This window comes from Salmo trutta, chromosome 24 (genome assembly GCF_901001165.1).
Source record: "Salmo trutta chromosome 24, fSalTru1.1, whole genome shotgun sequence".
NCBI classification, from domain to species: domain Eukaryota; kingdom Metazoa; phylum Chordata; class Actinopteri; order Salmoniformes; family Salmonidae; genus Salmo; species Salmo trutta.
The window spans coordinates 33,984,628-33,996,525 of record NC_042980.1 but is presented as its reverse complement, the minus strand read 5'-3'; the positions used below and the strand labels follow the sequence as shown (position 1 = coordinate 33,996,525).

Sequence of the window (11,898 nt, the reverse complement as noted above, 5' to 3'; positions counted from 1 at the left end):
CTCCACTATATTGCCTCTCGCTATGTGCTTCTGGCCACATGAAGGAAGGGGATTGACAGTCACACAGATCCAGAATGCCCAACGTGACCCATATCAAACAGAGGCAGATGGAGCCAGAGGTGATTGGAGAGAGGTTATAAGAAATTAGAACAGCATGGAGAGGTTTGAGAGGTGCTGGAAAAGACATGAGAGAAAAGATGGATTAGGAGAGAGGGGTAGAACAAGACATTTGCAGGCAGAAGCAACAAGAGAGAAAGGTGGGAGGATAAAGGAGTGCAGACAGAAGCAACCAGAGAGAAAGGTGGGAGGATAAAGGAATGCAGACAGAAGCAACAAGAGAGAAAGGTGGGAGGATAAAGGAGTGCAGGCAGAAGCAACCAGAGAGAAAGGTGGGAGGATAAAGGAGTGCAGGCAGAAGCAACAAGAGAGAAAGGTGGGAGGATAAAGGAGTGCAGACAGAAGCAACCAGAGAGAAAGGTGGGAGGATAAAGGAGTGCAGGCAGAAGCAACAAGAGAGAAAGGTGGGAGGATAAAGGAATGCAGACAGAAGCAACAAGAGAGAAAGGTGGGAGGATAAAGGAGTGCAGACAGAAGCAACAAGAGAGAAAGGTGGGAGGATAAAGGAGTGCAGACAGAAGCAACAAGAGAGAAAGGTGGGAGGATAAAGGAATGCAGACAGAAGCAACCAGAGAGAAAGGTGGGAGGATAAAGGAATGCAGACAGAAGCAACAAGAGAGAAAGGTGGGAGGATAAAGGAGTGCAGGCAGAAGCAACAAGAGAGAAAGGTGGGAGGATAAAGGAGTGCAGACAGAAGTGAGATGAGAGGGGTGTGATCTTAGATGTTTTTCTATTATTTATTCGTCACCATGGTGATCTAACATGGTTACATAACAGTGGACAATCACACCCCTCCCTCCTCGTTCCTCTCGTGCTTCCATCACCACCTCCCCTCCCCCAGAGAGCCCAGAGGCGGCAGATTAGCAGTCCCCTGCTAATCCCAGGACAAGGTCCAATTGTCAGGGTCTGGAGTGTGTGGCATCGTGTGCTGATTGGAGTGTGTGTGTTTGTGAGTGAGTGTGTGTGCATGCGTGTGTTTGTGCGTACGCACAGATGTGAAGTTCATCATGTGTGAGGTCAGGAATGTACGTTAGTTGAGGCACACGCAGCCAAGTCATAGTGTTGAGGGTGAGCTGATTTGAATGAATGGTGTAGTAAAGGTGATAAGAGGCTTACAGTATCAAAATCCCCCTTGTCAAACCACTCTGTTCTTTAAGCCACAGATCACCTCTACTGTGCATTGTAGACTCTATATGGCAGAGCAAAAACCCTGTCAGACATCAATCAGGTGGTATTAGCCTGCATACAGTACATACTATATGTACACACACACAATCTGTCTTTACCTTTAGCAGGAAGTTCAGTTGTCCAGAGTATTGGTACTCTGTGGATCTTGGGTCTTTCTCTTCCATTTACTGCTGACAGACAAGCAGAGTCACAGCTGTGCTGATGGAAGAGATCCAACTCACCAAACTCAGAGGTCCAAGTCCCAAGCTCTTAGTTATGCTCTGAATTCTGAGTTCAAGATTTAGACTTCCCTGTTTTGTATTCAAAGTGTCGGAGTTGTGACTTGTGATCTGTGAGTGTACACTCCTGACCTGTGTTGGCTGGTGACAGAGCGCTCATCTCCTCTCCCTGTTTAATTCACTCTGGCTCAGTTTCATCATGGCTGCTTCAGCGTCTCTGTCTCGGATTGCAGCTGACACACACACAAGCACGCACACACTCTGACATAGGAACTAGATGTAACGGCTCCACACACACCTGGCTGATGTAACATACAGTAAGTAGGCTTCTCTGAAATACCTGCTGTTGAGAGAAGGAATCATGGTGGTGGATAACATCTGAAATACATATCACACTCATATCCAGCAGATACGGAGAGCATTCGGAGCACAACCCTGTCAGCATATCAGCTTCTCACAGTGAAATGAGTGTGTCAGAGAGAACAGATAAAGGGGTCAGAGTTAAAGCGACCCCAGGCCTGAATGAGGACGGCAGGACAGACAGACTGACACAGAACTTTGAGCTCTCTGAACACTTGTGGGCAAACAGACAAAACAAGTGAAACATCTGTCCCTACTCGGGTGAAAGGAAAAAACGAATGAAAGAGGCAGAGAGAGAAGCTGAGCGAAGGGCAGAGAGAGGGAGAAAGGAGAAAAAGATTAAGAGCGTAGCAGGGAGATGTTTATATCACTAGGTCTTGGCAGGGTAACTATATAAATCTGCAAATTGAGACAGGTAGGCAGAATGCGCTCACCCTGGCATCTCTAGTGCTGGGTTAAAGACGAGGTCCCTCTGCATTCAAATGAACCAGACGAATCAGTCCTGAAAGCAACTCATTCTAACTACAATGGCACAAAACAAAATGCTTTGTCAAGCTGATGTACAAGTGCACACAGTCTTGCATTCTAGCATAATTCCAACTGTCAAACGTTTGGCAGTTAGTCCTGGAGAAAGATACTGTGGAAATTCATTGTAGTCATTTTTGCAACAGGCTGTCAAACAAACAAAAATGGACACTATTTGGCATGACAGGCTCACTGATTCTCCTTCCATACAGTTTAGTCTACATAGCAAACAATGACGTCAGAACCTAAGGAGAAGTCATTATTGCTTCAGCAGATACGGGATGTGGACTATAAGCTAACTAGACAGATCAGCTGATGTTGCAAGTTATACCTCACCATAGCACGTGACAATTCAGATATCCCACACATTTTAGATATTCAAATCAAACTTTATTAGGGATATTATATACTGTACAGTCTATATTAAAGGGGAAAAGTGCACATACTTTAGTACAGATCGTTGACCTGTATGAGTGCTATATTCCATAAGTCATCTTCAATAAAAGCACTGTATTAGTGTGTGAGCCATTGTGTGTCAAGACAGAATGATGGATTTGTATAAGCGCAGTACAGGCTACAAAAGAAAAATGCTTTTTTCACATTGGTTTAGGATCATGAATAGAAAATCACTTTCAGGAAACAAAAGACAAACTCAAATGGTGAATTGTCACATATTTCAGGGTGCAAAACGTAATGTTTGTTTTGTTGCTGTTCCATCCACTTAATTTCACTTCCACTTCTCCATAGCATTGTAACATTAGACGAGCGTTTTTAGTCTTAACAATGTCTTAAAGGCCAACTACTGTAGAACCTGTTCACCTTGAAGATGTACCATCTGAGGACATTGTGTAAATGTTCCCACACAGATCAAAAGACATCTATAACTGTCTATATTTAGAGAAAACCCAGGGCTGGAAATACCAACTTTCATTGTATCTTGTCAGATTAGTTTGGTCTTCTCCTTTCACAGTAAATGTGTGTATTGTGCTGTGAGGTGTCCATACACACTCTGCCAACCTAGATCGACTTCCTGTGTGTGAGAGAAAACAAAGCTTTCACCGAGTACAGGGTCAGACACTTTTCCAGCACTTGGAAATCTCACATTGTTCATATCCTGATTCTCAGGAAAGGCGTGATGGTGTTCGAAAATCATGAAAACCCCTTTCAATGGCTAACATAGCGAGTTGGCAATAGTTATGTTTCTACTGCCCTCCTATGCTTATCCAGGAGATCCCTCACAATTTGTCCCCCAATTTTAGATCGCTATAGTGACAGTCAATAGGTTCCCGGGGACACACACACACACCCCTAAAGAGATCTCTCATATGAGTGTTTATGTCTGAGTCTAGCATCACACACACGAGAGACCAGAGGGGTCAGATTTCATTCCTTGATCATGGTTATGACCATAGGACTCTCCACTTCCTGCTATCCCAGCAGCACCTTCTGCAGGCGGTCAGCGGGCACGCTGATCTCATCCTCTGACTCTGCGTCACTCTGGGGGTTGGAGCTGCAGGGTGAGGTGCATTCTGGGGAGCACAGGTAGTGCATGAGGGGCAGCCGGTACTTCCCACAGAAGTCTACAAACTTGATGTGGCGCACGCATGAGTCAAAGTACACACCTGTGGAGAGAGAAAGCAGAAAGACATCGAATAAGCACACTAAAATAGGACAGACATATAATACATTATATACAGACAAGACAGGTACAGAAATACAGACACACAGTCCAATGAGAAGCTAATGTGTAGTAAACGTACCAGCACACTTAGGATTGGGGCACTTGCTGGCCAGGTCTAGGTAGTGCAGCAGGTGGCAGGGCATGTCGCAGGGCGAGTATGGAACGTTCCGGCTCTTGATGGTACGACCCGCCAGCTCCAGCAGCGACGGAGGGTCATAGGTCATTTCCTTGACGAAGCGCACAACTAGGGGGTTGCCACGGAGACTGAGCTCCTGCAGGTGCACTAGGCTGAGAATCTCCCGGGGCAGGTAGGTCAGCAGGTTGTTATGGAGACTGAGGGAACGCAGGGAGTGGAGCCTGAGGGGAGAGAGATGGCATGGTCATCGTTATTATAGACAAAAATCTAGACTTAGTTTTGGTTATGATAGTCCATGATGGATGTGGTTCTGTTAACCAGTTGAGTTGTTGTGGAGGTATGCTTTGAATATGGTTGGGTTATCACAGTCTTGTGGCAGTATTATCGTGTTATGGTTATATTACGGTTGTGTTTACCTGGTGAGCTGTGGCAGTATGCTCCAGATAGGGTTGTAGTTGTGTTATGGTTTGCTTTATGGTTAGCGTTATGTTTACCTGGTGAGCTGTGGCAGTATGCTCCAGATAGGGTTGTAGTTGTGTTATGGTTAGCGTTATGTTTACCTGGTGAGCTGTGGCAGTATGCTCCAGATAGGGTTGTAGTTGTGTTATGGTTAGCGTTATGTTTACCTGGTGAGCTGTGGCAGAATGCTCCAGATAGGGTTGTAGTTGTGTTATGGTTAGCGTTATGTTTACCTGGTGAGCTGTGGCAGTATGCTCCAGATAGGGTTGTAGTTGTGTTATGGTTAGCGTTATGTTTACCTGGTGAGCTGTGGCAGTATGCTCCAGATAGGGTTGTAGTTGTGTTATGGTTAGCGTTATGTTTACCTGGTGAGCTGTGGCAGTATGCTCCAGATAGGGTTGTAGTTGTGTTATGGTTAGCTTTATGTTTACCTGGTGAGCTGTGGCAGTATGCTCCAGATAGGGTTGTAGTTGTGTTATGGTTAGCGTTATGTTTACCTGGTGAGCTGTGGCAGTATGCTCCAGATAGGGTTGTAGTTGTGTTATGGTTAGCGTTATGTTTACCTGGTGAGCTGTGGCAGTATGCTCCAGATAGGGTTGTAGTTGTGTTATGGTTAGCGTTATGTTTACCTGGTGAGCTGTGGCAGTATGCTCCAGATAGGGTTGTAGTTGTGTTATGGTTAGCTTTCTGGTTACCTGGTGAGCTGTGGCAGTATGCTCCAGATAGGGTTGTAGTTGTGTTATGGTTAGCTTTATGGTTAGCGTTATGGTTACCTGGTGAGCTGCGGGGGTACACCCTGGATGCGGTTGTCACACAGGACCAGGTAGCTGAGGTAGGGCAGGTTGGCCAGCTCAGGAGGAATAGAGGTGATCAGGTTACCACCCAAATACAGAAGCTCCAGACTGACAGAGAGGTTTAAATATGTTTAGCATCATATCAAGTGACAATTAACATGACAGTAACAAGTACAGCATGAACCCAGATGGTCTTTGGGACATCAAAAACACCATAACATACTGTTTACTGGGCAGTTCCAAGTGCATATGCGGCTAGCCATGTTTTGACACATCAGTACTACACTGGGGTTCCCATGTGTTGACATAGATGCTGTATGTGACAGCGATGTGTTAACACAGTGAGTGAAAGGCATCAAAGGGCTCGAGCAGTGGAGCTGCTGAACAAACAGTTTGAAAGGGAAGACACTAGAGACACACACTGTACACATACCACAGAGAAGTGCCACAATTTCTAGCTCTGTCTTTAGCCTGCCTGCGTGTGCGTTTACTCTGACTTGCGTAGAGGCCGCCAGAGGTAGAGTCCAAAACATTCTCTCATGGCTAGAGTGAAGTTTAGGTCGAGTGTAATCAAATGTCTGCTGCTTAGCCTACACCACAACCATGTGGGGTAGTCCCATACAAAACAGATGACTGACTGAGGCAGAGAGAAAAAGATTAGATAAATGTATTATCCACATCTCAAAACAGAAATGTACACATTCCCAAGTGTTTCATCACATTCCCTCTGAAAGGAAGAAAGAGTGAAAGGACAGCTGAACACTGGGAAAATGGAGAGAGAGAGGGGAGCAGCAGGCAAAGAGAAACAGGGAGTGAAAGGGAGATGTAATTGCCTGACACTGAAAGTGAGCCGTCAGCAGAACTGATAATACAGCAGCAACTGGGACAGAGGAGGCCATTCTGTGTCCTTGGCACATAATGGCCTCCTCTGTACAGTTACCCCACACGGGTGGGTGGGGCCCCTGGAAGTCAAGCCCTGGGGCCCCTGGAGCTCTGTTTCTGGGTAACAATTAAATTAAATTATTTTAAATTAAAATGATCAGAAAGGGGCCTCCCGAGTGGCACAGAGGTCTAAGGCATTGCATCAGTAGAGACCTGGGTTTACAGCAGAGACATTCAATCCCCTCCTGGATCAAGATCCCTGTTGCCTAAATGGTTATGTGCACCCCTCCAAAAAAACATGAATTATTGTTAGTATTTTTTTTTTAAATTATAAAAAAAATTGTGCCCTTTGTGTGCACTTCTGGTAATACCGTATTTCCCAGTATGGGACAGAAACGGTGTGAAAAATTAAAAAAAATAAAAAATTAAAAAAAAAAAAAAAAAAAAAAAAAAAAAAAAAAAAAAAAATCGGGATACTGTCCACCCTTATTTGAAACTTTGTTATTGGTCTATTAACAAAATTGACCACATGGTGACATCACCATGGAAGGCCAAAAATCCACCCCACCAAAATTGGATGAGATTTCAGGCAGTCCTGTCAAAAAGCTCTTACAATAAAAAGGGCATTATCATTTTCAAAGTTTACAGTATTATTCCAACCTGTGTCAAATTGCATTTTAACTTTTTTTCTTCTTTTAAATATACATTTTGTATGCACTGGGCCTTTCTTCTCAAGTGGGGTTACACCTTAAACTTTCAAAGCAGTGTAACTTTCTCCAACTACAGACTATAATATACCATTTTGAAGCTTTTTCCCATTGTCCACTTTTTCCTTTGTTTAATAAAATATAAAAAAAATCCTACAATACAAAAAACATACACATACAAAATGACATCAGCAACAGCAACTACATCACATCTGCCCAGACCCTCATGCTCACACCCCAATCTCCAGCACACTTATTACTCTCCGCCACATGGCCTCAAACTGCACCATTTGTTTTTTCTCCATCGCCCAAGCACTTTCAACATTTAGATAATGAAGCATTTGACCTTTCCATTGTGTTAACGGAGGATTGGTTGATTTCCAGTGTTAAAGTAAAAAAATCTTTCAAGATGATTAACAAGAAGAAGTATCTTACTGCATCCTCATATGCCATGGCTTGAAATTTGCAGACTAATAGTTCTGACAGCCAACTTTCTAACTCTACCCATACCTTTTGGACTTTATAACATTCCCAGAAGGCATGGATTACTGAGTCATTGTAGTTTTACACATTGTGCTGTGGAATTTGTGAATTTTGGCCATTGTATAATAAATTGTAGTTTATACTGGAATAAGCATACATTTCCGTTAATTAATTATGTTCCAAAATTCCCTCCATCTTGTGCCAATATCTGTTATTTTTAAAAGTCTTGGTTCCAATAGTTTACTTTTCCTCTAAGAGACTGTCAATAAATCAGGCTCTCTGCAAGGTTTTCTATAGCTTAACCATTATTGGAATATACTTCTGACTCAAATAGGATTCCCTCAAGTTTGCTCTGATGTCCAAAATATAATGAGTTGATACAAGTCCAAGTCTGGAAGGTTAAAACCACCCTCAGACTTAGGATTTTTTTTTACATCTTCCTATGAGTTTTATTTGCCCATATAAAGTATGTCATGACCGGGCATACTTTTTTAAAGAATGTCACTAAAAAGCAATGATCAAATCAGTTGATGACAGTCAGCCAATAGGGTCAGGGTTAGTGAACTATTAAAGCCAATCAGGATCTATTGCAGCTGAAGTCAAAGTACTTACACACTTGTCTTTGGTTAGTCTATAAATAGGCTACTGTTTATTACTGCTTGACATGACCCACATCGAGGTTGCACCCACTGATCTGACTTTGCAATGCCTTATCTTTTATAATGTTAATTGGCTATATAGTCAGAACCTAAACTGTGCTCACTGATATTAGAAGAATGTGACCTGTATGGGGGCGGGGGTAGATGGAAGAATTAATTGATCTTCAGTAGGTCACTGTGACCTGTATGGGGGCGGGGGTAGAAGGAAGAATGAATTGATCTTCAGTAGGTCACTGTGACCTGTATGGGGGCGGGGGTAGAAGGAAGAATAAATTGATCTTCAGTAGGTCACTGTGACCTGTATGGGGGCGGGGGTAGATGGAAGAATGAATTGATCTTCAGTAGATCACTGTGACCTGTATGGGGGCGGGGGTAGAAGGAAGAATGAATTGATCTTCAGTAGGTCACTGTGACCTGTATGGGGGCGGGGGTAGATGGAAGAATTAATTGATCTTCAGTAGATCACTGTGACCTGTATGGGGGCGGGGGTAGATGGAAGAATGAATTGATCTTCAGTAGGTCACTGTGACCTGTATGGGGGCGGGGGTAGATGGAAGAATGAATTGATCTTCAGTAGGTCACTGTGACCTGTATGGGGGTAGATGGAAGAATGAATTGATCTTCAGTAGGTCACTGTGACCTGTGCTAAGATACCACTGGCAGACTAGTCTCAGGGTAAACACATGACATGAGAAATAGACTTTCCCAGATAACATTGTTTTTTACTATCCTGGGAACACACTGCCCTTGCAGTTTATACAAACTTGGCATTTTTTCACATATTAAACCACGAGAGGCTTGAATGTGTCTGTATCATGACATCTCTGCATACATGTGTGACTTGACTATGTGGAAGTGAGTGTTTGTGTGGAATTGATAAATAAGAGAGTTAGTCATCCCAGAGGCTGTTACCGTGTAAACTGTACAATGTGTACCCCACTACATGAACCATATTCATGTCCTCCTCTGAGCAACTTAGGCAGTCAGTCATGCCCCGGCCAGAATAGATCCTGACCCTACACTTGATAACAGTTGCACTGGGGTCGGACAGGCTTCCTGTTTAGATTAAGACACGGCGGAGCTGGTGTGAGATATGGTTCAGAAAACGTACCACAATCCAGGGATAACAAATGTGTTGTATTCCAAGTTCCCATTAGGAGAGAGAAGAATGAGTGACTCGGTGTAACAGCATAATGGAACAATTGAGAGTTCAATGCATTTCTCATCCCTGAATTGAGGTACATTTTCAGAGTCATATCTGCCGCCGCTGTGTCTTAATCTAAACAGGAAGCCTGTCCGACCCCAGCGCAGCTGTAAGCAAGCATAGGGTCGAAATCTATTCTGGCAAGCCCAGGCCCAGTGTTGGTCAAGGCCTGATTGCATGGTAATTGTGATTAGCTGCAAGTTGTGATAGTATACCGTTTTAATTTCCTGAAAAACCTACAGGTTAGGACTTAAAGTCTGCTTCAGTGTACTGATACAGTAGCCTACTGAAGGACTGAGGATGTGTTAAAATCCATTTAACCATAGTCCTGGCAATCAAGGGAGCGCATTGTTTTTGTGAAGGTAAGCATCCATGGAAGTAGGCTACAAGACAGCACAGCACAGCTTGCTCCCACCGCTCTGCCTCTGCATTGATGTAATGGCATCACTTAAGCCTTTACAAAACCCAAACCCCCAGCAGCAGTGGCAGTTGAAGTGGCCTGTACCCACTGAGCTCACTCGTCGCCCGTAAACCTGACCACACTAGGCCTAAGCTGGCCATTGTGACAGTATCAGGCAGTTGACACTTTTGCTAACTATGTGAAAGGTTGTGATGCAAACACTGTGGAACGATAGTAACTTGTTACTACAGCCACAAAGTCATAAACCCAGCCTATTTAAAAATATGTTTGAATTTAATCCTAACCCTAACTTTATGCCTAACCCAAACCTTAAATTAAGCAACAACAAAAAAAACAGCAAAGTTAGGTTTTCCTTAACTTTTATGATAGGCCCATAGCCAATTGTGACTGTGCTATCTAGTGGAAACCATGGTGAACTGCAACATTGTAACCAGCTAATGCGACAACGCCGTAGCTGTATAGTGATGGGCATTCAACGGTTTCCGTGAGCCAGCTCATTTGGCTCCGTTCACGTAAAAGAGCCGGTTCATTTGGCTCCCAGACGGCTCTTTGTTCAAAATGCTTAAATCGCCCTGGAACCACGAAACAAATGCAAATCGCCCATGTAAAGTCAAGTAGACTACCATTATGTCAGATCGTGAAATGTGCGTTGAAATACATGTTTAACTGGCCACACTATTAGATCGCTTGAAAAAGGAAGTTGCCCTCCCAAAAATTCACTGAAAAAAAAAAAACATTCTGCATGGACCAAATTTACGCGCTCTCCCCACTATTTATTGTGTCACCCTCTAGATACTTATTTTGTAACTTTGCAGAAACATGTTTTGAGCTCAAAACGGAGTATGCAACTCGGCGAGCCAAATGGACAGCTCTTTCACTAATACGATTCGGTCCCCGACGTTCAACAAGATCCGTTTGTTTGCAACGGGACCCATCACTTTCTTTAGCAGCTGGCGAGGCCGTGCACGTCAAGTTATGTAGTCTACATACCTGGTTAAGTTTTCTATTTCTGCAGGAATACTTTGTAATCTGTTTCCCCCGAGGGAAAGTGATTGTAGCCGCTGCAACTTCAGGAACTGCGCTGGCATCTCCTCAAATCGATTGCCACTTAGATTCAACACCTCCAACGGCAAAGACCCAAACTCCTTAGGCAGCGAGAATTCGTCCAGACGGTTGTTCTTGGATATTAGTGTTCTGAGCTTAGTTAACCGAGTAATGTCTTCACAGATGACCGATAGTCCGTTGTTGCTAATGTCCAGAAACTCGAGGTTGTAGAACATGCAAACTGATCCGGGCAGCGAGGCCAATCGATTGAAGCTTAGACACAACTGCTTGGTGTCTCTCTTTCGCTCCTCGCTGATATTGACCAAGCTCAAACTGTTCAAATTCCGACGCGACAGGTCTAAAACACCTTCACAATGACCGTTCGCGGCTCCTTCATGCAAATCCATTTCGCAGTGTAGGCTACTCTTCAATATTCTGAACAACGTGGTGGTTGCAAACTCTTTATGGGAGTCCAATGGCCCCGAGTTGCTGTCTGTTTCAAATCAATATTCCTTGCAGTGGCCGAATGGTGGCGACCCACATTGTCGCTAAGAATGTATTCCCAAGCAGTGGGCTACAACTGCATCTGTCAGGAAATAAATAAACCTGTGTCGGTAAATTCACTTGGAAAAGATGACTGTGTGGAATAGCTCACTATGATTTGTCAGAACATGGCTGGTACAATTGACAAAGCAACTGTTTAGTATATATATATAGTACATGTTTCGGGGTTGGCCAGTAGTAGCTCCGCCCTAATTTAACCCTTTCATTGTTTTACATGCATTATCTAAGTTGGATCTGATCTAGTTATAGAGTAACATCACGACGTTAGTCACCGTTTACTAGTAAACAGAATAATCGTTGTGCATAAATGTTGTAATGGGTGCCTAAAACTGGGAGAAAGTTGAAGGTGGTAATTAACTCAATTTGCAGTCTGCTCCCTGGTCCCCTTGCCCTTGGATATTATGCAATCATCCAGTGATATTACATTGTGCAAGAACGCCCACGAGTGTGTACATT

At 43.7% G+C, this 11,898-nt stretch overlaps 1 protein-coding gene across 1 annotated transcript; it reads right to left on the bottom strand.

Annotated features, from left to right (window-relative positions):
• Positions 1 to 2,776: 2,776 nt before the first annotated feature.
• On the bottom strand, positions 2,777 to 11,553 carry lrrc58b (leucine rich repeat containing 58b). The gene is made up of 4 exons (XM_029711938.1): positions 10,825 to 11,553; positions 5,458 to 5,586; positions 4,169 to 4,446; positions 2,777 to 4,030 (listed from the first exon to the last, which is right to left on the bottom strand). The coding sequence occupies exons 1-4, from the start codon at positions 11,283 to 11,285 to the stop codon at positions 3,837 to 3,839; spliced, it is 1,062 nt and encodes a 353-aa protein (XP_029567798.1). The 5' UTR covers positions 11,286 to 11,553; the 3' UTR covers positions 2,777 to 3,836.
• Positions 11,554 to 11,898: the final 345 nt, after the last annotated feature.